The 26,605-nt window shown below is 45.3% G+C and overlaps 1 protein-coding gene across 2 annotated transcripts in view; it reads left to right on the top strand.

The window, feature by feature from the left end:
- The first annotated feature begins 15,040 nt into the window (after positions 1-15,040).
- Positions 15,041-26,605, top strand: part of LOC129815733 (collagen alpha-1(II) chain) — a 75,283-nt gene continuing 63,718 nt past the window's right edge. Inside the window, exons 1-6 of one of the 2 annotated variants that reach the window (XM_055869801.1) lie at positions 15,041-15,378; positions 19,765-19,974; positions 21,789-21,805; positions 23,112-23,144; positions 24,244-24,276; positions 25,609-25,662. In XM_055869801.1, coding sequence (XP_055725776.1) covers positions 15,288-15,378; positions 19,765-19,974; positions 21,789-21,805; positions 23,112-23,144; positions 24,244-24,276; positions 25,609-25,662 — 438 coding nt within the window. In that variant the 5' untranslated portion in view covers positions 15,041-15,287. The remainder of the gene's footprint in view (positions 15,379-19,764; positions 19,975-21,788; positions 21,806-23,111; positions 23,145-24,243; positions 24,277-25,608; positions 25,663-26,605) is intronic. The other variant, XM_055869802.1, reaches the window with a different exon arrangement.

The following is a 26,605-nucleotide window of genomic DNA, read 5'->3' as shown; positions in this document are numbered from 1 at the left end:
CAACCAGCCCAGTATCAGTGGGAGACAGCCATTCAACCAGCCCAGTATCAGTGGGAGACAGCCATTCAACCAGTCCAGTATCAGTGGGAGACAGCCATTCAACCAGCCCAGTGTCAGTGGGAGACAGCCATTCAACCAGCCCAGTGTCAGTGGGAGACAGCCATTCAACCAGCCCAGTGTTAGTGGGAGACAGCCATTCAACCAGCCCAGTATCAGTGGGAGACAGCCATTCAACCAGCCCAGTGTCAGTGGGAGACAGCCAGTCGAACAGCCCAGTTCTCCAGTGTTAGTGGGAGACAGCCATTCAACCAGCCCAGTGTCAGTGGGAGACAGCGAGTCGAACAGCCCAGTTCTCCAGTGTTAGTGGGAGACAGCCAGTCGAACAGCCCAGTTCTCCAGTGTTAGTGGGAGACAGCCAGTCGAACAGCCCAGTTCTCCAGTGTTAGTGGGAGACAGCCAGTCGAACAGCCCAGTTCTCCAGTGTTAGTGGGAGACAGCCAGTCGAACAGCCCAGTTCTCCAGTGTTAGTGGGAGACAGCCAGTCGAACAGCCCAGTTCTCCAGTGTTAGTGGGAGACAGCCAGTCGAACAGCCCAGTTCTCCAGTGTTAGTGGGAGACAGCCAGTCGAACAGCCCAGTTCTCCAGTGTTAGTGGGAGACAGCCAGTCGAACAGCCCAGTTCTCCAGTGTTAGTGGGAGACAGCCATTCAACCAGCCCAGTGTCAGTGGGAGACAGCCATTCAACCAGCCCAGTGTCAGTGGGAGACAGCCAGTCGAACAGCCCAGTTCTCCAGTGTTAGTGGGAGACAGCCATTCAACCAGCCCAGTGTCAGTGGGAGACAGCGAGTCGAACAGCCCAGTTCTCCAGTGTTAGTGGGAGACAGCCAGTCGAACAGCCCAGTTCTCCAGTGTTAGTGGGAGACAGCCAGTCGAACAGCCCAGTTCTCCAGTGTTAGTGGGAGACAGCCAGTCGAACAGCCCAGTTCTCCAGTGTTAGTGGGAGACAGCCAGTCGAACAGCCCAGTTCTCCAGTGTTAGTGGGAGACAGCCAGTCGAACAGCCCAGTTCTCCAGTGTTAGTGGGAGACAGCCAGTCGAACAGCCCAGTTCTCCAGTGTTAGTGGGAGACAGCCAGTCGAACAGCCCAGTTCTCCAGTGTTAGTGGGAGACAGCCAGTCGAACAGCCCAGTTCTCCAGTGTTAGTGGGAGACAGCCATTCAACCAGCCCAGTGTCAGTGGGAGACAGCCATTCAACCAGCCCAGTGTCAGTGGGAGACAGCCATTCGAACAGCCCAGTTCTCCAGTGTTACATGCTGACCACACCGCTCGCGTTGCGTGCACGAGCGTTGCGAAATAAATTGAAACATACATGTTATTCAATTATTGCACCCACACAGCTCGCATGCGCCAACGAGCGTCTGCGTTGCCAAACGCTAAAATAGAAGTCAGTTCTATTTGTGACGCTGAACACGGTGCAAGTCCTGCCTCTCCCATCTCGTCATTGGTTTATAGGAGCAGATACCCACGTGCCATCTCCTCATTGGTTATACCCACGTGGGTGATTGAAACATGAACTGAGTTCGGATGGTTGTCGTGGTAACTATGAAAATTAGATGCCAATCGCCATATAAAGTCCAAAGAAGAAAAAGCCTGGAAGGAGTAGAGATGACTAGAAACGATTCGGTTGACCATTTTATGTGTGGATTAATTGTCGTAGTAGAGGACCTGCATTTCAGGTAAAATAACAACTCAACATTTATATCCCAGGACAAATTAGCGAGCAACAGCAAAGTAACTAAATAGGACAGGTTAACTTGCAACTGCAAGCTAGCTAGCTAAATTTCCAAAAATGGTTAATGCTTTTCGGCCTTTCCCCAAATTAATATAATTGTTTCAGAGTTTGTTTTGATATTTCAACCTGCGTGTCGTGATAGCGTTTGGTGTGGGTGGACAAAATCACTTGGCGCACGCACGCGGCCGGTTTGACTACACTGTTAGTGGGAGACAGGCGTTCAAATAGCCAGTGTTAGTGGGAGACAGGCGTTCAAACAGCCAGTGTTAGTGGGAGACAGCCGTTCAAACAGCCAGTGTTAGTGGGAGACAGCAGTTCAAACAGCCAGTGTTAGTGGGAGACAGCCGTTCAAACAGCCAGTGTTAGTGGGAGACAGCCGTTCAAACAGTCAGTGTTAGTGGGAGACAGCCGTTCAAACAGTCAGTGTTAGTGGGAGACAGCCGTTCAAACAGTCAGTGTTAGTGGGAGACAGCCGTTCAAACAGCCAGTGTTAGTGTTAGACAGCCGTTCAAACAGTCAGTGTTAGTGGGAGACAGCCGTTCAAACAGTCAGTGTTAGTGGGAGACAGCCGTTCAAACAGCCAGTGTTAGTGGGAGACAGCCGTTCAAACAGTCAGTGTTAGTGGGAGACAGGCGTTCAAACAGCCAGTGTTAGTGGGAGACAGCCATTAACCAATGTAAATATGACACTGGTCTGTTATTGACTGAAGTGCTTAGACAGAGGCGGAAAGAAAGATGCCTTACACGCACACACACACACGCGCACAAGCACGCACATGTGCACACACACACACACGTGCCTATTTCTAAAGGACTGTCTCCTTATCTCTACAGTCCCTATGTAACACAGTGATGTACTGTATGTATTGTAGTCATTACAGTGGTCAGTTGGATGGCTAGTTTGTTGTTGACAAGTTAGAGCCAAATCCCCTAGACAGTCCCCTAGAGAGTCCCCTAGACAGTCCCCTAGACAGTCCACTAGACAGTCCCCTAGACAGTCCACTAGAGAGTCCCCTAGACAGTCCCTTAGACAGTCCCCTAGACAGTCCACTAGACAGTCCACTAGACAATCCCCTAGACAGTCCCCTAGACAGTCCACTAGACAGTCCCCTTACACAGTTCACCTAGACAGTCCCCCTAGACAGTCCACTAGACAGTTCCCCTAGATAGTCCCCCTAGACAGTTCCTGATGTCTAGACAGTCCCCCTTGACATTCGTCTAGATTGTCCCCTAGACAGTCCCCTAGACAGTTCCTGTAGTCTAGACAGTCCCTCTAGACAGTTCCTGTAGTCTAGACAGTTCCCCTAGACAGTTCCTGTAGTCTAGACAGTATCCCCAAGACAGTTCCCCTAGACAGTTCCTGTAGTCTAGACAGTCCCCCTAGACAGTTACTGTAGTCTATACAGTTCCCCTAGACAGTTCCTGTAGTCTAGACAGTTCCCCTAGACAGTTCCTGTAGTCTAGACAGTCCCCCTAGACAGTTCCCCTAGACACTTCCTGTAGTCTAGACAGTCCCCATAGACCGTTACTGTAGTCTAGACAGTCCCCCTAGACAGTCCCCCTAGACAGTTCCTGTAGTCTATACAGTCCCCCTAGACAGTTCCTGTAGTCTCGATAGTCCTCCTAGACAGTTCCTGTAGTCTAGACAGTTCCCCTAGACAGTTCCTGTAGTCTATACAGTCCCCCTAGACAGTTCCTGTAGTCTATACAGTCCCCCTAGACAGTCCCCTAGACAGTCCCCTAGACAGTTCCTGTAGTCTAGACAGTCCCTCTAGACAGTTCCTGTAGTCTAGACAGTTCCCCTAGACAGTTCCTGTAGTCTAGACAGTCCCCCTAGACAGTTCCCCTAGACAGTTCCTGTAGTCTAGACAGTCCCCCTAGACAGTTACTGTAGTCTATACAGTCCCCCTAGACCAGGGGTGTCAAACTCATTCCACGGAGGGCCTAGTGTCTGCAGGTTTTTGGTTTTTCCTTTCAATAAAGCCCTAGACAACCAGGTGTGGGGAGTTCCTAACTAATTAGTGATGTTAATTCATCAATCAAGTATAAGGGAGGAGCGAAAACCCGCAGACACTCGGCCCCCCGTGGAATGAGTTTGACACCTGTGCCCTAGACAGTTCCTGTAGTCTATACAGTCCCCCTAGAAAGTTCCTGTAGTCTCGATAGTATTCCTAGACAGTTCCTGTAGTCTAGACAGTTCCCCTAGACAGTTCCTGTAGTCTAAACAGTTCCCCTAGACAGTTCCTGTAGTCTATACAGTCCCCCTAGACAATCCCCCTAGACAGTTCCTGTAGTCTAGACAGTCCCCCTAGACAGTCCCCCTAGACAGCTCACCTAGACAGTCCACTAGACAGCTCCCTTAGACAGTTCCCCTAGACAGTTTACCTAGACAGTTCACCTAGACAGTCGCCCTAGACAGCCCACTAGACAGCTCCCCTAGACAGTCCCCCTAGACAGTCCCCCTAGACAGTCCACTAGACAGTTCCCCTAGACAGTCCCCTAGACAGTTCCTGTAGTCTAGACAGTCCCCCTAGACAGTCCCCTAGACAGTCCCCTAGGCAGTCTCCCTAGACAGTTCCTGTAGTCTAGACAGTCCCTATAGACAGTTCCCCTAGACAGTTCCTGTTGTCTAGACAGTTACCCTAGACAGTTACTGTAGTCTATACAGTCCCCCTAGACAGTTCCTGTAGTCTAGACAGTTCCCCTAGACAGTTACTGTAGTCTAGACAGTCCCTCTAGACAGTTCCCCTAGACAGTTCCTGTTGTCTAGACAGTTCCCCTAGACAGTTCCTGTAGCCTAAACAGTCCCCCTAGACAGTCCCCCTAGACAGTTCCTGTAGTTTAGACAGTTCCCCTAGACAGTTCCTGTAGTCTAAACAGTTCCCCTAGACAGTTCCTGTAGTCTATACAGTCCCCCTAGACAGTCCCCCTAGACAGTTCCTGTAGTCTAGACAGTCTCCCTAGACAGTCCCCCTAAACAGCTCACCTAGACAGTCCACTAGACAGCTCCCTTAGACAGTCCCCCTAGACAGTTCACCTAGACAGTTCACCTAGACAGTCGCCCTAGACAGTCCCCCTAGACAGTCCACTAGACAGTTCCCCTAGACAGTCCCCTAGACAGTTCCTGTAGTCTAGACAGTCCCCCTAGACAGTCCCCTAGACAGTCCCCTAGGCAGTCTCCCTAGACAGTTCCTGTAGTCTAGACAGTCCCTATAGACAGTTCCCCTAGACAGTTCCTGTTGTCTAGACAGTTCCCCTAGACAGTTACTGTAGTCTATACAGTCCCCCTAGACAGTTCCTGTAGTCTAGACAGTTCCCCTAGACAGTTACTGTAGTCTAGACAGTCCCTCTAGACAGTTCCCCTAGACAGTTCCTGTTGTCTAGACAGTTCCCCTAGACAGTTCCTGTAGCCTAAACAGTCCCCCTAGACAGTCCCCCTAGACAGTTCCTGTAGTTTAGACAGTTCCCCTAGACAGTTCCTGTAGTCTAAACAGTTCCCCTAGACAGTTCCTGTAGTCTATACAGTCCCCTAGACAGTCCCCCTAGACAGTTCCTGTAGTCTAGACAGTCTCCCTAGACAGTCCCCCTAGACAGCTCACCTAGACAGTCCACTAGACAGCTCCCTTAGACAGTCCCCCTAGACAGTTCACCTAGACAGTTCACCTAGACAGTCGCCCTAGACAGTCCACTAGACAGCTCCCCTAGACAGTCCCCCTAGACAGTCCCCCTAGACAGTCCACTAAACAGTTCCCCTAGACAGTCCCCCTAGACAGTTCTTGTAGTCTAGACAGTCCCTCTAGACAGTTCCCCGAGACAGTCCCCTTACACAGTTCACCTAGACAGTCCCCCTAGACAGTCCACTAGACAGTTCCCCTAGACAGTCCCCCTAGACAGTTCTTGTAGTCTAGACAGTCCCTCTAGACAGTTCCCCTAGACAGTCCCTCTAGACAGTCCCCCTAGACAGTTCCTGTTGTCTAGACAGTTCCCCTAGACAGTTCCTGTAGTCTCGATAGTCCTCCTAGACAGTTCCTGTAGTCTAGACAGTTCCCCTAGACAGTTCATGTAGTCTAGACAGTTCCCCTAGACAGTTCCTGTAGTCTAGACAGTCCCTCTAGACAGTCCCCCTAGACAGTTCCTGTTGTCTAGACAGTTCCCCTAAACAGTTACTGTAGTCTCGATAGTCCTCCTAGACAGTTCCTGTAGTCTAGACAGTTCCCCTAGACAGTTCCTGTAGTCTAGACAGATCCCCTAGACAGTTCCTGTAGTCTAGACAGTTCACCATGACAGTTCCTGTAGTCTAAACAGTTCCCCTAGACAGTTCCTGTAGTCTATACAATCCCCCTAGACAGTTCCAGTCCCCCTAGACAGTTCCTGTAGTCTAGACAGTTCCCCTAGACAGTTCCTGTAGTCTAAACAGTTCCGCTAGACAGTTCCTGTAGTCTAGACAGTCCCCCTAGACAGTTCCTGTAGTCTAGACAGTTCCTGTAGTCTAGACAGTCCCCCTAGACAGTTCCCCTACACAGTTCCCCTAGACAGTTCCGCTAGACAGTTCCTGTAGTCTAAACAGTTCCCCTAGACAGTTCCCCTAGACAGTTCCTGTAGTCTAGACAGTCCCCCTAGACAGTTCCTGTAGTCTAGACAGTTCCCCCTCGACAGTCCCCTAGACAGTCCCCCTCGACAGTCCCTTAGACAGTCCCCCTCGACAGTCCCCTAGACAGTTATCCTAGACAGTTCCCCTAGACAGTTCATGTTGTCTAGACAGTTCCCCCTAGACAGTTCCCCTAGACAGTTCCTGTTGTCTAGACAGTCCCCCTAGACAGTTCCTGTAGTCTAGACAGTTCCCCCTCAACAGTCCCCTAGACAGTCCCCCTCGACAGTCCCCTAGACAGTTCCTCCTAGACAGTCCCCCTAGACAGTTCCTGTAGTCTAGACAGTTCCCCCTCGACAGTCCCCTAGACAGTCCCCCTCGACAGTCCCCTAGACAGTTCCCCCTAGACAGTCCCCCTCGACAGTCCCCTAGACAGTTCCCCCTAGACAGTTCCCCCTAGACAGTTCCCCTAGACAGTTCCTATAGTCTAGACAGTTCCCCTAGACAGTTCCTGTATTCTAGACAGTTCCCCCTAGACAGTTCCCCTAGACAGTTCCCCTAGACAGTTCCTGTAGTCTAGACAGTTCCCATAGACAGTTCCTGTTGTCTAGACAGTTCCCCCTAGACAGTTCCCCTAGACAGTTCCTGTGTTCTAGACATTTCCCCTAGACAGTTCCCCTAGACATAGACAGTTCCCCTAGACAGTTCCTGTAGTCTAGACAGTTCCCCTAGACAGTTCCTGTACTCTAGACAGTTCCCCTAGACAGTTTCCCTAGACAGTTCCCCTAGACAGTTCCTGTAGTCTAGACAGTTCCCCTAGACAGTTCCTGTGTTCTAGACAACCCTCTCAGTTATAGGGTTCTGATAGAGGTAGAATTACCCCTCAGAGTTATAGGGTTCTGATAGAGGTACAGGTACAATTTTCAAGACTACAAAAACACAATCTTGCTCTAAAAACGTATTTGCCTTCCTGATGCAAATGACTCTAGAAACTAACCCTATGAACCCGCATACTATTCAAAAGTAAAATGTAAAAAATCTATATCTAAAGCTATTATATTTGAGGATCATTAGGAAAATTGTAACAGAACTCACAGGTCTACTTGAATGACACACTTTTGACTGGATTGTTTATTTTCATGAAGGAGTTTTGAAACCATCAGGGACCCTCTCACCCCTTACCTCTCACCCTGTTGAAGGGGGACACATCTGTCTCTCGCGCGTACACACACGCGTACACACACACACACACACACACACACACACACACACACACACACACACACACACACACACACACACACACACACACACACACACACACACACACACACACACACACACACACACACACACACACACACACACACACACACACACACACACTGATCAAAATCACGTCCAGCTATGAGCCAAGTCTCTCAGGCTCTCAGTAACAAAGAGATGGCTTGTTTCAGGACGGTTCCCCTGATGGGCTGTAGACATATGCGCACACACACTTGAACACATGGAGAAAAAGAAACAGACAAACACACACACATCTTCTTCTTTTTTTATTGATGTTCAGGAGAGGAGTCAGAAATATGAACACTTTTCATAGACCTCATAGAAGGAAATGGCCTGGGCTTCAAAGAACTCTTCAAGAGAGGAGACACGCACACACACGGGCTGACTTTTGGCTAGTTTTTGGGACTGTGACAAGTTTGGGTCCATCATAAAATGTATTACTGTCCCTCCCTGTACTGACTGCCAACACTAAACAAGGAACTACCTCGGTTGGGTTTCAAGGCATTCTAGAATGTTGGAACGGAATAAATGATAGGGCTCCATTCAGGATGTTTGATTGAAGAACAAGGGCACGATGTCACAACAGAGAAGCAATGACTATATCCCTTACTGTGACGTGTGCTACAGATAGTCAGACATGGAGCGTTTCTCTAACTCTGAAAACACGAGTTGGCGAAGAGAACGTCAAATTACAAAGTGGTTCAATTCACAACGCACTGAAACGCTGAAATGAACTTTGAGACCGGAATAGTTATTCCTAGATCTTTTTATGACACAACGTCAACAAGAATATACAAATTGTTTTGTGAGTCAACTGAGGTCAGTTTCTGGTACAAATTCTAGTTTAACATTTCTGTTAGTAGTTTGTTGAACTACTCTGACTCAATTACTGTATTGGACATAATACAATGAAATATGTAACATAGTCTTACCCCAGCAGTTTTATGATATATCTAGACTCACTACAAATTAATATATGTAAAAAATAGGGGTTAGCTAAAACATTCAGTAGTATTCCCAGCTAGCACATTTGGTTCCTTGGAAGTTATGGGAACGTATGTTTTTGGTTTCACATTGGTTGTCGGAACAAAGCCATAACTTGTTGTGTTCCCTGACCAGTAAAACTGAATGTTTGTTTTTTATGCATTCGAAGAAAAAAAGTGACATTTTGATTTCACTTGGTAATTATTGAAAGTTGAACACTCTAAGAACGAAATGTAAAGGTAATCTGGAGGTTTTTGAATAACTTCCTTAAAACTTTCACTGAATGTCTCAATATGACTTTAAAATAACACTGCTAGTTTATTTGGTGTTAACTTTTTTAATAACTTTTTACTCCAATCACAAATACAGTTAGGACACATGGACATTCATTTGCTTAGGCATTAATTATGCAAACAGTTTTTTGCAGCAAAGAATAGCCTCTCCATTCTCATCCAATACAAGTGGCTGCAGCTGCTTTTGTTGCCAATAAAGTTGTGAAAGGTTAAGGTCCAGAGGTCAGGGATTAAGGGCCAGCGCCCTGGTCACAGTGGGGTGATGGCCCTGAGGAGTGGATACCACTAAATATACCCCCTCAGTGGCTAGTCAGCAATGTACAACAAGGGTTGAAATGGCCCGTGTCATGCGTCTCCGAGAGCTAATCAGGTAGCTAGCTGATTTACAGTTTTTTACAATCACTTTGGCACTAATTTTGGAACCTTGATGTCAATTTTCAAAACTCTAGACACAAAACTCACAACCAATGATCAACATGCACATTTTTCAAAACTCTAACACTTTTACCAATTGCTTGGATACAATACACATAAAGCTAAGTTAATTTGTTCATTGAACTAAAATCACCGGTTCAAAATGACACAACTTAACATTAAAGTATTACCATTTCAAAACACAATTCACACATTACATCTGAGATGACTGTCTATTCATTTCATTACAATGATCTAACTATCAATTGATACAACTGCTCAAAATGATAAGTAACTGTTGCGTTACTCTTAATGCATAGTTTTATGGAAACTGACAAACAATATTCCATGTTTAGATCATGAAAGTTTCAGGATAACAAGATCCATTGACACCAATTACCGTGGAACATGAACCAAATGGATTACATTATCTATGGATGTAATATTTCATCATCGTTCCATATCAGACACTGTTTCTATGGTCCCATGTACCACTTTTCCAGACCATGTTTTCAGATTTGACATTACTGTACACTCACCGGCCACTTTATTAGGTACACCTATCTAGTACTATAACCACCTATAACAGTACTGGGTAGGACCCCCTGTTGCCTCCACAACAACCTGAATTATTCACGGTGTTGTACGTTAAGAGATGCCCTTCTGCACACCACTGTTTGAAACAGCTGTTATTTGAGCACTTGTGGCCTTTCTGTTAGCTTGAATGATTCTGGACATTATCCTCTGACCTCTCTCATTAACAAGGGTTTTTTTCCCACGGACCTGCCGCTCACTTAATGTGTTTTGTTTATCGCACCATTCTCTGTCAACTCTTGAGACTGTAGTGCATTAAAATCCCAGGAAGGCAGCTGTTTCTGAGATGCTGGAATCACCATGTGTGGCATCAACAATCATACCACGGTCAAAGTTGCTTAGATTACTCATCTTACCCTTTCTAATGTTTGGTCGAACAACATCTAAAGCTCTCTACTCTATATACTCTATATATTGAGTTGCAGGCAGCCACATGATTCGCTGTTCGAATGTAACCTTCCTTGATGGGCTAAATCAGGTTTGTAGAGCTGATGGAATGACCTATGTCATTGTGTGGGATAATGTCAGGTTCCACCATGCTCAAATGGTACAAGCATGGTTTCAGGCCCATCCACAATTTACCGCCCTGTACTTACCCCCATACCCTCCTTTCCTAAAACCCGATTGAGGAATTTTTCTCCAAATGGAGGTGGAAGGTATATGATAGGCGCCCTCACGAACAAGCCACCCTTCTCCAGGCCATGGATGACGCATGCAATGACATCACGGCAGACCAGTGTCAGGCCTGGATTCGCCATGCCCGAAGATTCTTCCCAAGATGTTTGGCTAATGAAAACATTTGTGATGTGGATGAGAACCTGTGGCCAAATCCACAAGACAGGGTTGATGGAAATATAGAAGTACAGTAATCAACCATTTGTTTTGCTTTTTACAGTAAGCCAGGTGAGGAACACTGCAGTTGATGTTTTACAGTATTTTTTTTTTTTCATTTTTTGTAGCAAATTATTTTTGCTTTGATTCAAAGAAACCTATGAGTGATTTTATTGTATTTCATCAATCAATTTCAGATTTTGTTCAATGATTCCAATTTGTAAGTCGCTCTGGATAAGAGCGTCAGCTAAATGACTTAAATGTAAATGTAAATGATTCAACTGTGTCTGTAGTATTCTCTATTTTAGTCCTTTTACAGTGATGTATTTACGTGTAGTAGCATAATGAAACATGTATCACATATTTTGTACTACAATATGTAATGATTGTACGAACAACTACACAGTGAAACTATCGATATCTTGTGTGTGGGTGATCTAAATGAATGTTTCTATGGTATTTCATGGTAAATTTGTGTTTTGAACCAATTATTCTGCAAGTGCAAGGTTTCTTTAAAGATATGAATGCACAATGTAATGTTTTGAACATTGCACAGCCTGTGTTACAAGTGATGACCGTTTTGAGTTTTGTGTCTAGAGTTTTGAAAAATGACCACAAGGTTCTGAAATTAGTGCCAAAGCGATTGTAAAAAAACTGTATGTCCGTTATAGTCATTTGTAGAATAGACCTGAGCCACATCAGATGGCCAGGGTTGTCGGGTTGAACGCCACGGTACTTGTAGTACGGCATCTCTGCTCTTTTCTGGGGTCAGTGTGTGATTACTGCTGTGAAGGGTTAGTTGCTGTCCAAGTTGTTCTATCTCTCTCTCTCTCTCTCTGTGTGTGTGTGTGTGTGTGTGTGTGTGTGTGTGTGTGTGTGTGTGTGTGTGTGTGTGTGTGTGTGTGTGTGTGTGTGTGTGTGGGAACACCTCTAATAAGGAAATATGGGTTTATTTGATGCATTGCTCTCAATTGGGCTCCCGAGTGGTGCAAATTAAGATTTTCATTTAAAAAATCCTACAGTTGATTCTGAGTTACATAGACAAATGCCATGTTTGAGAAGCCTAAATGCCATTTTTGAGAAGCCTAAATGCCATGTTTGAGAAGCCTAAATGCCATGTTTGAGTAGTCTAAATGCCATGAAGCCTAAATGCCATGTTTGAGTAGCCTAAATGCCATAAAGCCTAAATGCCATGAAGCCTAAATGCCATGAAGCCTAAATGCCATGTTTGAGAAGCCTAAATACCATGTTGATGTCACCAACATCTTCTCTCTCCATCTTGAAGAGCAACACCTTTGTGTCAGATTCCTGGGCCCCCTCAGCCTCCGGTTCCTGTCCCCTTCACCCTTCACCCTTCACTCTTCCCAGGCCAAGGAGCAGGGGTTCATTCCTTCCGGCCACTCTTTCACCGATCCCTCCTTCCTTCCCATCATTCCCTCCAAGAACCCAGATCCCAGGTCCCATTCCCAGCCAACGTTCCCTCCCCTCTGGTTTATGCTGTAGAAGGCCCTCCCCTCTTGTCCAGGCCCCATTCCCTTCCCCTCTGCTAGTCCTGGCTTCAGAGGCCCCATTCCCTTCCCCTATGCTAGTCCTGGCTTCAGAGGCCCCATTCCCTTCCCCTCTGCTAGTCCTAGCTTCAAAGGCCCCATTCCCTTCTCCTCTTGTCCAGGCCCCATTCCCTTCCCCTATGCTAGTCCTAGCTTCAAAGGCCCCATTCCCTTCCCCTCTTGTCCAGGCCCCATTCCCTTCCCTCTGCTAGTCCTGGCTTCAGAGGCCCCATTTCCTTCCCCTCTGCTAGTCCTGGCTTCAGAGGCCCCATTTTCTTCCCCCTCTGCCAGTCCTGGCTTCAGAGGCCCCATTTCCTTCCCCTCTGCTAGTCCTGGCTTCAGAGGCCCCATTTCCTTCCCCCTCTGCCAGTCCTGGCTTCAGAGGCCCCATTTCCTTCCCCCTCTGCTAGTCCTGGCTTCAGAGGCCCCATTCCCTTCCCCTCTGGTTCCAGTCCTGGCTTCAGATGCCCCATTTCCTTCCCTCTGGTCTGCAGTCCTGACTTCAGAGACCCCATTCCCTTCCCCTCTGCTAGTCCTGGCTTCAGAGGCCTCATTTCTTTCCCCCTCTCCTAGTCCTGGCTTCAGAGGCCCCATTCCCTTCCCCTCTGCTAGTCCTGACTTCAGAGGCCCCATTCCCTTCCCCTCTGCTAGTCCTGGCTTCAGATGCCCCATTCCCTTCCCCTCTGCTAGTCCTGGCTTCAGAGGCCCCCTTCCCTTCCCCTCTGCTAGTCCTGGCTTCAGAGACCCCATTCCCTTTCCCTCTGCTAGTCCTGGCTTCAGAGGCCCCATTCCCTTCCCTCTGGTCTCCAGTCCTGGCTTCAGAGGCCCCATTTCCTTCCCTCTGGTCTCCAGACCTGGCTTCAGACGCCCCATTCCCTTCCCCTCTGCTAGTCCTGGCTTCAGAGGCCCCATTTCCTTCCCCCTCTACCAGTCCTGGCTTCAGAGGCCCCATTTCCTTCCCCCTCTGCTAGTCCTGGCTTCAGAGGCCCCATTCCCTTCCCTCTGGTCTCCAGTCCTGACTTCAGAGACCCCATTCCCTTCCCCTCTGGTCTCCAGTCCTGACTTCAGAGACCCCATTCCCTTCCCCTCTGCTAGTCCTGTCTTCAGAGACCCCATTCCCTTTCCCTCTGCTAGTCCTGGCTTCAGAGGCCCCATTCCCTTCCCTCTGGTCTCCAGTCCTGGCTTCAGAGGCCCCATTTCCTTCCCTCTGGTCTCCAGACCTGGCTTCAGAGACCCCATTCCCTTTCCCTCTGCTAGTCCGGGCTTCAGAGGCCCCATTTCCTTCCCTCTGGTCTCCAGACCTGGCTTCAGAGGCCCCATTTCCTTCCCTCTGGTCTCCAGACCCGGCTTCAGAGACCCCATTCCCTTCCCCTTTGCTAGTCCGGGCTTCAGAGGCCCCATTTCCTTCCCCTCTGCTAGTATTGGCTTCAGAGGCCCCATTTCCTTCCCCTCTGCTAGTCCTGGCTTCAGAGGCCCCATTCCCTTCCCCTCTGCTAGTCCTGGCTTCAGAGGCCCCATTTCCTTCCCCCTCTCCTAGTCCTGGGATCAGAGGCCCCATTTCCTTCCCTCTGGTCTCCAGTCCTGACTTCAGAGGCTCCATTCCCTTCCCCTCTGGTCTCCAGACCTGGCTTTATAGAGCCAGCCCAGACCCTGCTTATCTCCCTCTGCAGAATGACAGCCCACCAGACAAACCAGGTGAGGTAACCTGGCTCTGTGCTTACCCCCCTCCCCCACACACACTTCCTTGTGCCCTGAGCCAATCAAAAGTTCTGGTTATATCCTGCCCCCCAAACTGATATTGGATAAAAGTGGAGTGGTGGGAATTAAATGTGGTAGAGAAATGTTATGGTTAATATCTGAACAACTTTTAAGTAGTTACTTAGTTAAACATCCATGAAAGGCCTACATGCCCATTACCCATGGTGATACTGTGAGGAAGATTGATAACTATACACACAAGTTGCTTAATGAAAGCATTATTTTGATGTCATATTTTAACATGTAGTCATGTCAACAGAATCCATGGAAACGAAGCACACCTGTCACAATCACATCACTGATTAAACGTTTTAAAACATGAAAGGGGGTTAAATAGTGGATTAATGAGGATGAATCAAGTGAATTACTATGTCCAGTGTCAAAACTCGGATTTACTTGACATAAAGTCATACTCTGCTATTGACATTAATTAGGTTGACTTCAATAAACAAATAAATGTGAAGAAAATCTATTTCCAAGCCTGATGTGTAGGTAGACCTATTACATGTATTGGCAGGTGACACGTGCAAAATGTTCCATCATGAGAACCGGTTCGATTTCGAAAATGGGAAAGAATTTGAGGCATTTATGGAGCTCGCTGCTCGTAACAGCACAAGGTCCTGAAATAATTCCGTCAGCTACACCCTCACTAGGACACACTGTTGTGTGTGTGTGTGGGGGGGGGGGCGGGATATTCGGCTAAATCTGTGCATCACACTGAACAGCGAGCACCTTTCAGCGTAGGCCTATAGCGAAACTGTGGGGGGGGGGAGGGGAGCCAGACAAGTTGGATAGATTTTTTTCCTCACTTTTTGGGTACCCCTTTTCAGTAGCACATGGAAGAAGGAGGGGTCTGAGCCGGGTGGAAGAATAGAACTTCAGGACAGACAGAATGGGAGGGAAGGGGGCTCGGATTACAGCTTGACTGGGGGTAAGGGGCTGGACTGATATTTGGGAATATACAAAGATTCATTGAAGGCAACGGACACATAAAACTGCAGTGCCTGATCTGACGCGGGCCGGTACTACGTTTCTGCAGGGGTCTGGGTCTGGCTTCCTCATCGTTTTTTTGGAAGGTGGTTGAATGTATGGTTCGACTCTGTAACTTGAAACACAAAAAAAAGAGAGAGAAGTCTCCGTCCGCCAACTTCGTCCCTTCATCTGCTTCTTCCCCAAAGGCACTGCATGTCTAATATTTAGACATGTTCAGCTTTGTGGATTCGAGGACTGTACTGCTACTTGTAGCAATCCAAGTTGTTCTATTAGCCGTTGTCAAATGTCAGGAAGAAGACCGTAAGTGGCAGTTTTTTTTCTCTATAAGATTGATTTGAAAGAAAGTTAGTGGAATTTATTGAAATGCTAAATTAACTGAAACAGAATGTCAAATGCAACTTTTGAGAACTTTTATGACTTTACTTGTGAGGAAAGTTTCGTAAATCCCTGGCAATAAGTCACATATATTTGGGATACTTGTCCATTGTAAATAGGATATTTATTTTATTTGTAATTGTTGTTAATTGTTTTTCTGCTTGAGGCGATGTAGTTGTAGGATCTGTATATTCACGGTTAAGCATGGGGTATGCGCAATTATTCCCATTCCACCGCGCCACGAAAGGTGGATGGATAAAGGAAAGGTGTTTTTGGAGCATAATTACTATTTTAACCAATATTCAATATCAGAGATCAATAGAATTTCAATGATTTGCGTAAAAGTGATGGACTCAATCTTGAGTTACTGACAGTTTTCATTTTGTTGGTCCATGTGCAATAAGGTGATATGAATGAATAATGTGCTGTCTAAGACTCTGGGTTATTGGAGACTCTAAAACGTGTCACTGATTGTACGCTCTCAATTCAGTACGAGAGTGATTGCAAAAACAGAAAAGTTGTACGGAAATTCCACTATATGCCACATATATCGAGCCGTGAACTCTGACGAGTTATCCCCCACCCCGTCTCCTCTCACGAGTTGCGCTGCTGCTGGACCGGACACCTGCGGGTACTTTGGAGACATTCCAAAAGCGCTTTGACACAGATTATTTTTTTTATTTGACACCAACTTCGTTCATTTTGAAACGAAGCAAAGGTGCTCAGGCTCAAAGGCCTTTGGGTGAAAACGCGTTAACATTCCTTTGCTCTCAGGGAGCACCAAGGCGAATCCAGGCGTGTTGAAGCGGAATGGTGGACTATAGCGAATATCTTTCTATGCCAAAACCTGCGAAATATTATACGAATATCCCAACCAGCCTCATCATAAAATACCCATACCCGTACACAAGGCCCTGATATTCTGAAATCGTGATTCTATGCCACTTGAAACCCCACTTGAATCCCTCCCTATAACATTGGCCACATTGACGAAGCAATATTGGGACTTGTCTGGCTTTGCAATAAATTCAATCGATTAAATGTAACAATTTGAAATTATGATTTCATCCCTAAAAACTGTATCGGCTATTTATGGGGGCAGTTGAGAGTGTATGATGGTGGATGGAGGCCAGGAATGATGGTCCATCCATATGATTTTAGTGTTTCCATCTGGTTCCTAGATTAACGCCTCGATCAGACCGACTGGGCCAGGCATAAATACTCAGTAATACGTTCTGCTGTTTTTTGTATTTTTTATTATCTAAAACAACATTTTTACTAGATATGTCTGCAACAAAAGTTCGACATTCACATTTTACTACTATTTCTGTCAAGTCTACGGATACAATTTGATGCATACATTGGATAAATCCAAAACACACAATCGGTGTGATCTAGCAGCCCAATCTCACATTCAATTCGCGCATATACATTTACATTTAAGTCATTTAGCAGACGCTCTTATCCAGAGCGACTTACAAATTGGTGCATTCACCTTATGACATCATATACATGTACAAAATGTATTTCAGCAGATTTTGATCGAGGCATTACCCAGTCAGCGGCAGTGACATTAAGAGGGAGAACGAACGATAGTCTGGAATGAGGACTACTGGAAAACAATATTATTAAAGAGAGAGAAGGTTTGTTAGTATTTTTCAGCTAAGGCGCATTGTTTCATGCGTAAGAGCTCAGACGAAATAAGGCAACAAAATGACAATAGTAGAGTAGCAGAGAGGAGAGGGGGAAAGGGGGATACCTAGTCAGTTGTACAGCTGAATGCATTCAACTGAAATGTGTCTTCTGCATTTAACCCAACCCCTCTGAATCAGAGAGGATATGGTAGGGGTTTGAAAAATATAGAAAGAGAAAAGGAAAAATGTGTTGGCCCCTAAAAAACATGAGACAGTCAAGTTAACCTCTCGGAGAAGACTGAGACGCCTGGAATATAATGCAAGTTGTTGTTCTGCTGAGAGAGGGAGAGAGAGAGAGGGGGAGAGAGGGGGACAGAGAGAGAGAGGGAGATATAGGGAGAGAGAGAGAGGGAGAGGGGGGAGAGAGAGGGGGAGAGGGGGGGAGAGAGAGAGCTACTGGAGGAAAAACGTCTGACTTGGACGTGCTAGGAAGTCCTAAAGAGGTCAGAGCGGCTAGAGTCCGCAAGACTAACAGGCTCAAATGGGAGCAGTAGCTCCAAGTACCTGGTTTGGCATCAAGTCACTGCAAGGTGGAGGAGGTCAAACCTCTACCTTCACCTCTCAGTCCCTGGCCATGGAATGATAGGCCTATGTGGAGAGAGCTGAGCAGAGTGAGGAGGGATATCAATGTTGGGTTGCACACTGTTCCCTATTTAGTGGTCAAACGTAGTGCAGGAAATAGTCAATAGGGTGTTGGGTCCTGGTCAAAAGTAGTACCTTAAATAAGGACTAGAATGCCATTTGAGACGCAGACCTACCTATATCCCCATGCCATGAAGGATAGGCATATGGAGGTTTGGATGGCTATGGAGGTATTCTATACTCCACCAGCAAGTTCCAATGAACTAATTCAGCTGGGAAGCACCGTTAAAATGAAAAACTCCACCCCAAAAACAATCTTTTGGTATTTGATTCATTAGTCCATTGTTGATACAGTCCCAAAATGATGCAAAACATTTTGGCACTGTATCAACAATGGACTAATGAAACAAATACCAAAATATATATTTATTTGTGTCGAATTCCTTTAACTCCAATATCCTCCTCTGCCACACACCCGTATTCACTTTAACATGGGTCATCCTCCATTTCTCTCTTCCCAGGGGAAACAGTTGCCTGTAGCCAACACATGAAGAGTGCAGCACAGATTAGGCCTATCCGTATGTTTTCAATAAAGGACCGTAGTTTATGATTACCACTTGTCCCATGCATTCATTAAGGCCAACTATAACAAATTAGAAAATAATAGAACAGACTAGAATATAATAGATACTTTATTGAAATGTTTTTCTACAGATATTGAACATTTTGATTAATCAGAGCTTCAATAGGCCTTACATTTGAGCCTGTGATGCACAATTGAGGAGATATGAATTGACCTCTTAGAAAACAATAGCACGTAGGCCAACAGGTATGTGAATGAAAGCTGTCCTTTCTCCATTCCCTGGCGTGTTTGAACTGGCATCTGACGAGGCAGTTATGGCTTCCAGATGGGTGTTAAAAGGGCCCTGTGTTTTGTTTGTACAAGGCAGTAGCTTGTGAATTGCCCTCTCTGTCCCTTTAAGAAATAGCCTCATTCATGGCCTACTCAGGTCCATTGGGTTACCAAGAGCTGACCAGGCCCCACGCCTTTAAAGGTAAAACATATCTACTGTAAATACAGTACACTCCATACCTAATGGAATGGCCTGATTGGCCTCCAAGAGGGTTCTACATGGAACCATAAAGGGTTCTACTGTACCTGCAACCAAAAAGGGTTCTCCTGTGGGGACAGGCAAAGAACCCTTTTGGAACCCTTTTTTCTGAGTGTAGGTGAGAACGTTGTCACTCATCGCTTCAGGTGAGAACATCATTTCCGCCTATAACTTTTACATGAGGGAATGAAATTGGGTTTTCATGTGCAGTAGTCTAGGCCTGTGTTTTCGATGTCTTAGTCTGTGTAGGATATTATCAGTTATATTTACCTTAAATAGTAAATTAGAGGGGAGAGGTTCAGGCGCGAGACATGGTCCACTGATCCAAAAAGATTGAGACACTTCCCAGGACGTTCTTGAAGAAAGATGTCACAGCAGGGAAGTGGAGCACTCCAGCTGTTTTGTGAGTTGGTGCTGCCCCTTAGTGGTTGATGATGGACCTAAAGGTGAATGTGTCTATGTGCCTTTGAATCAACTGATGTTTTTAAAAGTGATGACGTTTACCTGGAACATGGTGGTTCTACAAACAAGTAAAGGTGCAAATTGTTTTAAATAATGGATTTTCTCTGTTTTTGGTCTTGTTCAGTCTGTTGTCTGTTATACATGCTGTTGTGTAATGTAAAGCCACTAACTCTATTTCTTGAACTGCATTGTTTGTTAAGAGCTTGTAAGTAAGCATTTCACGGTAAGGTGACAAGTACAATTTGATTAACTCACATTTTATCCCTAGGTGCTTGGGTGATTGATGAGTGATGCATTATTGTCTCTCTTCCTACCACACACACACACACACACACACACACACACACACACACACACACACACACACACACACACACACACACACACACACACACACACACACACACACACACACACACACACACACACACACACACACACACACACACACACACTCACAGAGGACCTAGGCAGCTGTATGCAGGACGGACAGCGCTATAGTGACAAGGACGTATGGAAACCAGAGCCGTGTCGTATTTGTGTGTGCGACACGGGAACTGTCCTGTGTGACGAAATAATCTGCGAGGAGATTAAAGACTGCCCCAAACCCGAGATCCCATTCGGAGAGTGTTGCCCCATCTGCGTGCGGGACGGGGAAGCTCCCCCAAGTGGTCGTAATTTATTTATTTATTTATCACACATAAATAAATTACTGTCTGTCTGTGGAATTCATATTGTTACTTTTGGGAGAAAAACAGCATAAGAAATAAGACGGCATCTTCTAAGGATGGCTATTACTGTAGACCTGTACCTCGACCTGTTGCTATGACTTAGAATGTCATCATCTGACCATATATGCTGTTCTTGTCCTAAAAACAAATGAAGAAAAAAAACTATAATAACAAAATCAGAATGACACTTCTGTATGATTTATTTTAAAGATTCAATGTTATTTTTCCACAGTTGGTTCAGCTCACCTTAGGCCTCATCTTGTTTGGATATTACTTCAGCGAGACTACCATCCCCAGTATCACGAAGACATGTGGGAGTCATTACAGAAATACCGCACTTTAACAGACATGGCCTAGCATACTGACTACTGCTGCAGACTCTCTCTCCACGCAGAATCCAACTAATATGATTTGACAGAGAGAGGAGGAGTAAGAGAGGCAGTGAGAGAGCGATATGGTCTATGAAAGGTGGTTAGAGGGAGAGAAAGAGAGAGGAGGGGAGAGAGAGGGGAGGGGGGAGAGACAAAAGAGGGGAATGAGAGAGGTGAGAGGAGAGAAAGGAGAGAGAGAGAGGAGAGAGAGGAGAAGAGAGAGAGAGAGAGAAGTGAGAGGGTCTATGGTAGGTGGAGCAGGGCTATAACCCTCTGGGAAAACAATAGCATTAATTCTGCTGCATCTAGAGACTGGCAGGGTTCACATCCTGGGTTAATACCCTAACAATAAGGGGCCTGTTGTGAGATGGAATTGAAAAGAGATGTGGCCATCATTTGCATTCGTCTCAGCTTTTTTGATCTGAACTGAGCATTCAAAGTTTTGTCATCAAATGCATTTGAAGAGCATCTTTGAAATCAGAAGTGTCGTCTGAAGAAAAATGCAATTTTATACAAGCTTTATTATGCTTTAAACATGATACATAATGATTGATGCTTTATTTTACTTGATACAATATGATATTAAGGGCTTTGAGTCATTCATTTTAATATCAACAGACTAAAAGGCAAGTTAACTTCTGCTATTACCTTTCCAACTGTACTGTATTTAAGTACTGTATTTTTGACATACTGTAAGCATTTACTGCAGAAAGGTGCTAACACTAGCCATGTAACTTATGGCTAAGTCACTTATGTCAAGGTAACTTATGTCAAGGTAACTTAGGGCTAAGTCACTTATGTCAAGGTAACTTATGGCTAAGTAACTTATGTCAATGTAACGTGTGGCTAAGTCACTTATGGCAAGGTAACTTATGGCTAAGTAACTTATGGCAAGGAAACTACACTTTATTATTATCTTGCTCTATATTACTCATTCTTCCCTTCCTTCCTCCCTCCCTCCCTCCCTCCCTCCCTCCCTCCCCCTGCTTTGCTTCTGTCCCCTGCTTTTACCTCCTGAGATGGTGCTTCAACCAACACGTTGTCTGAATCCTCATGGGTTCTTTGGTTCTATGGGTATCTACACTGTGATTTGGTGGTGGTCTGCCAACGCTATTCCCTTCCTTGCGACCCAAATGGCACCCCGATCCCTATATAGTGCACTACTTTTGACCGGAGCCCTATGGGAATAGGGTACCATTTGGGATGCACACGTATAATTCAATAGTTGAGGTTATGAAACAATACTGGTTCCCTGTAGTCTGTCTGTCTGACTGGCAGTGAGGGAGGACAGGCCTAGTGGGTTATGTCTCCAGCATTATTTTAACATCCATCCATCTCTCTATCTCTCTCTCCTTTCATCCCCCTCTTCCTTCGTAACAACAGGGGCCCCGGGAGCTAAGGTGAGACAATGTTGGGTTTGTGTGTGTGTGTGTGTGTGTGTGTGTGTGTGTGTGTGTGTGTGTGTGTGTGTGTGTGTGTGTGTGTGTGTGTGTGTGTGTGTGTGTGTGTGTGTGTGTGTGTGTGTGTGTGTGTGTGTGTGTGTGTGTGTGTGTGTGTGTGTGTGTGTGCGTGCGTGAGTGTGTGTGTGTGTGTGTGTGTGTGGGTGATGAGGGCGACTAATACCAAAGCTGGACTCACCTCTGTGTTTTGATAGATGATTGTGATACTTTGATGTGCGCAGAAGACAGACAGTTAATAACATTGTCTTCTCCAGCCTCATACACAGAAGCAGTAGTGGTGGGAAAAGTACCCAATTGTCATACTTGAGTAAAAGTGAAGATACCTTAATAGAAAATGACTCAAGTAAAAGTGAGTCATCCAGTATAATACTACTTGAGAAAAGTCTTAAAGTATTTGGTTTTAAATATACTTAAATATCAAAAGTAAATGTAATTGCTAAAATATACTTAAGTGTGAAAAGTAAAAGTATAAATCATTTCAAATTCTTTATATTATGCAAACCAGAAGGTACAATTTTCTTGTTTTTTTATTTACGGATAGCCAGGAGCAAACTCCAACACTCAGACATCATTTACAAATGAAGCCTTTGTGTTTATTGAGTCTGCCAGATCAGAGGCAGTAGGGATGACCAGGGATGTTCTCTTGATAAGTGTGTGAATTGGACCATTTTCCTGTCCTGCTAAGCATTCAAAATGTAACGGGTACTTTTGGGTGTCAGAGAAAATGTATGGAGTAAAAAGTACATTATTTTCTTTAGGAATGTAGTGAAGTAAAAGTAAAAGTAGTCAAAAATATAAATAGTAAATTAAAGTACAGATACCCCCCCAAAATTAAGTAGTGCTTTAAAGTATTTTTACTTAATTACTTTACACCACTGAGAAGCACATGCATGTCTATTTTGAGTAGGCCTGGCATCCACACTTAATATCACGGAATATCTGTTTTGCTATGTTTCAGTTAGTGAAGAAACAGAGCAATATTCAGTTTGGATTCCAAGCTAAGAATGTTTTTTGTGATCTTTTTCCTAACTCTTTTGTTGACTAGAGCTTTGTGTTGTCATCTATAGGAATCACTTGCTCCTAGCTCGTACCAGTGCTCTATAGGAATGACTTGCTTGCAGCTCGTACCAGTGCACCATAGAGGATAGAAAAAAGGGTAGATGACAGGAATGAAAGAAGGTATTATCACTTTTCCATTCCTGAAGAATCACTCATATTGTTGTTTCTTGTCTTTCTTTCCCAACAGGGTCAGAAGGGGGAACCAGGAGATATCACCGATGTAAGTCTGATCTCTGAAAACACTTTACCAGCGCTGCTGTCTGATGTCTTAATAGCAGGTCTTTATTTCATTTGCTGGCAGCCCCTCTGTGTCTCTCTTTTCCCACCTATTTAATGGTTGAGGAAATCAGTTGCGTCACTACATTAGGCCTACGTGGATTAATAGTGTTAGTATTTTGTGTCTGCCTGTATTACTTGAGGCATGCGCCATGAGTGTGCAGTATTAGTGCCAATGTGAGAATACACTATAAATGACCATGGCTGATGATTGCATAATTCTCCCTGCTCTGAAAGTGGATTGTTCTGGTAATTACAGAGGTCAGGTCCAGGAATGCTTTTCAGTCTATTAATGATAATGAAAACAATCAGAAACATTTGTTCAGCACCTTTCATGCAATACATGCAATATCAAATTAACTCCTAAAACGGTAAGTGGTCTATGTAATTAGGCCAGGGTAAGCTAAACCCACAGTCTGTTAGGCTTGGTTAGGGCTGGACCATATTTCGGTCATGGTTAATAGTCAGGCTTGGATAGGGCTGGCCCATATTTCGGTCATAGTTAATAGTCAGGCTTGGTTAGGGCTGGACCATATTTCGGTCATAGTTAATAGTCAGGCTTGGTTGGGTTAGCAATGCATTTCACTGCACCTATGTGACAATAAAACACTATTATAATTTTTTTAATTTTCTGTTTATTAGGCCTGGCCATATTAGTGCTAGCCCACTCAGAAGGCAGAAAGCCAAACACAACAAATCTGTCCTTCATTCCCTCTTAGAGACATATTAATGACTCAGAGTTTGTCTCTGTCTCGCTCTCTGTCTCGCTCTCTGTCTCGCTCTCTCTGTCTCTCTCTGTCTCTCTCTGTCTCTCTCTCTCTCTCTCTCTCTCTCTCTCTCTCTCTCTCTCTCTCTCTCTCTCTCTCTCTCTCTCTCTCTATTTTAGTCATCCCAGGAAATTGTTGTAGACTACATTTGTACACTGAGACGTACATTTTTTGACAACAATCCATAAACTCATCATCTAACTTCAATCAACACACACTTTTTTTGCGGTCGTAAAACGTTGTTGACACTTCATTTTTCTCTTTCCTCTTCCTCAGGTCGTAGGACCAAGAGGACCTGGAGGCCCTATGGTATGTAAAGCATTTCAACAATTTCCCCCATGTATTAGGTGTGAATTTCCCACATGTAATAGGTTGAATTTCCCCCATGTAATAGGTGTGAATTTCCCGCATGTAATAGGTGTGAGTTTCCCCCATGTATTTGGTGTGAATTTCCCCCATGTAATAGGTTGAATTTCCCCCATGTAATAGGTGTGAATTTCCCGCATGTATTAGGTGTGAGTTTCCCCCATGTAATAGGTGTGAGTTTCCCCCATGTATTAGGTGTGAATTTCCCGCATGTATTAGGTGTGAGTTTCCCCCATGTAATAGGTGTGAGTTTCCCCCATGTAATAGGTGTGAGTTTCCCCCATGTATTAGGTGTGAATTTCCCGCATGTATTAGGTGTGAGTTTCCCCCATGTAATAGGTGTGAGTTTCCCCCATGTAATAGGTGTGAGTTTCCCCCATGTATTAGGTGTGAATTTCCCACATGTAATAGGTTGAATTTCCCCCATGTAATAGGTGTGAATTTCCCGCATGTAATAGGTGTGAGTTTCACCCATGTATTAGGTGTGAATTTCCCCCATGTAATAGGTTGAATTTCCCCCATGTAATAGGTGTGAATTTCCCGCATGTATTAGGTGTGAGTTTCCCCCATGTAATAGGTGTGAGTTTCCCCCATGTATTAGGTGTGAGTTTCCCCCATGTATTAGGTGTGAATTTCCCACATGTAATAGGTTGAATTTCCCCCATGTAATAGGTGTGAATTTCCCGCATGTAATAGGTGTGAGTTTCCCGCATGTAATAGGTGTGAGTTTCCCCCATGTATTAGGTGTGAATTTCCCACATGTAATAGGTTGAATTTCCCCCATGTAATAGGTGTGAATTTCCCGCATGTATTAGGTGTGAGTTTCCCCCATGTATTAGGTGTGAATTTCCCACATGTAATAGGTGTGAATTTCCCACATGTAATAGGTGTGAATTTCCCCCATGTAATAGGTGTGAATTTCCCACATGTAATAGGTGTGAATTTCTCCCATGTAATAGGTGTGAATTTCCCCCATGTAATAGGTGTGAATTTCCCACATGTAATAGGTGTGAATTTCCCTCATGTAATAGGTGTGAATTTCCCACATGTAATAGGTCTGAATTTCCCACATGTAATAGGTGTGAATTTCCCACATGTAACAGGTGTGAATTTCCACCATGTAATAGGTGTGAATTTCCCACATGTAATAGGTGTGAATTTCCCCCAAGTATTCGGTGTGAATTACCCCCATGTAATAGGTAGACATAGACAATAGGGTGCACATCTAGTGTTTGGATGTACCTGGATACTCACTAGTCTCTCCTCCATCCTCAGGGCCCCTCAGGAGAGCAGGGACCACGCGGAGACAGAGGAGACAAAGGCGATAAGGTGAGTTTTATAGCAGGATATCCATTCCATGCCATTCCATCTATCTGTTTCTCTCTCACTCAGTGTCTCTCTCACTCTGTGTCTCTCTCTCTCTCTTCTCTGTCTCTCTCTGTTTATCTGTTTCTCTCTCTCTCTAAGACTAAACAATGCATAATTCAGTGTCTAAACTCTTCCTATTGGTCTGGTAGATAGAGAATGCTCTGGTAAGGAGGAGCTGCTGGTCTCATTGCTGGTCTCAGCAGGAGCAGCAGCGTTGGAGGCAGCAGGCTGTCATTGGAGGAGCAAAGCAGATCCAGCTCAGTGCTGTCATGTGTAGTTTCCATTAGGCCGTGTCTGTGGTCTGGGTTGTTTAGCAGATGTGTGAGATGAAGACGAAGAGGAGGTGTGTGTGTGTGTGTGTCAGATGAGGCTGGTGGGAGGAGCTATAGAAGGACTGGCTCATAGTAGTGTCTGGAATGGAATGAATGGAACGGAGTCAAACACATAGTTTCCATGTGTTTGACATGTTTGGTACCATTCCATTGATTCCATTCCAAACATTACAATGAGCCAGTCCTTCTATAGCTCCCCCCACCAGCCTCCTCTGGTGTGTGTGTGTGTGTGTGTGTGTGTGTGTGTGTGTGTGTGTGTGTGTGTGTGTGTGTGTGTGTGTGTGTGTGTGTGTGTGTGTGTGTGTGTGTGTGTGTGTGTGTGTGTGTGTGTGTGTGTGTGTGTGTTTGTGTGTTTGTGTGTTTGTGGGTGTGTGAAGCCGTAAACCTGTGGCTGTCAGGGAACCAACGGTCCAACCCACAGCCAATCACGTGTGTAATAAATCAGTGTTGTTAGCATGGGGAGAGAGGCTGTAATGACTTGGATCATTGTGGTAATCTGTGTTAAACACCAATAGTATGTCAACATCATGGCCTCAGCCCCAGTCACAGCTCCAGGCCAGGCTTCCGTGATG

Source organism: Salvelinus fontinalis, chromosome 18 (assembly GCF_029448725.1).
Source record: "Salvelinus fontinalis isolate EN_2023a chromosome 18, ASM2944872v1, whole genome shotgun sequence".
In the NCBI taxonomy this organism is placed as follows: Eukaryota; Metazoa; Chordata; class Actinopteri; order Salmoniformes; family Salmonidae; genus Salvelinus; species Salvelinus fontinalis.
Note: the sequence above shows the minus strand (reverse complement) of the source record. Positions and strands in the feature narration are given on the sequence as shown.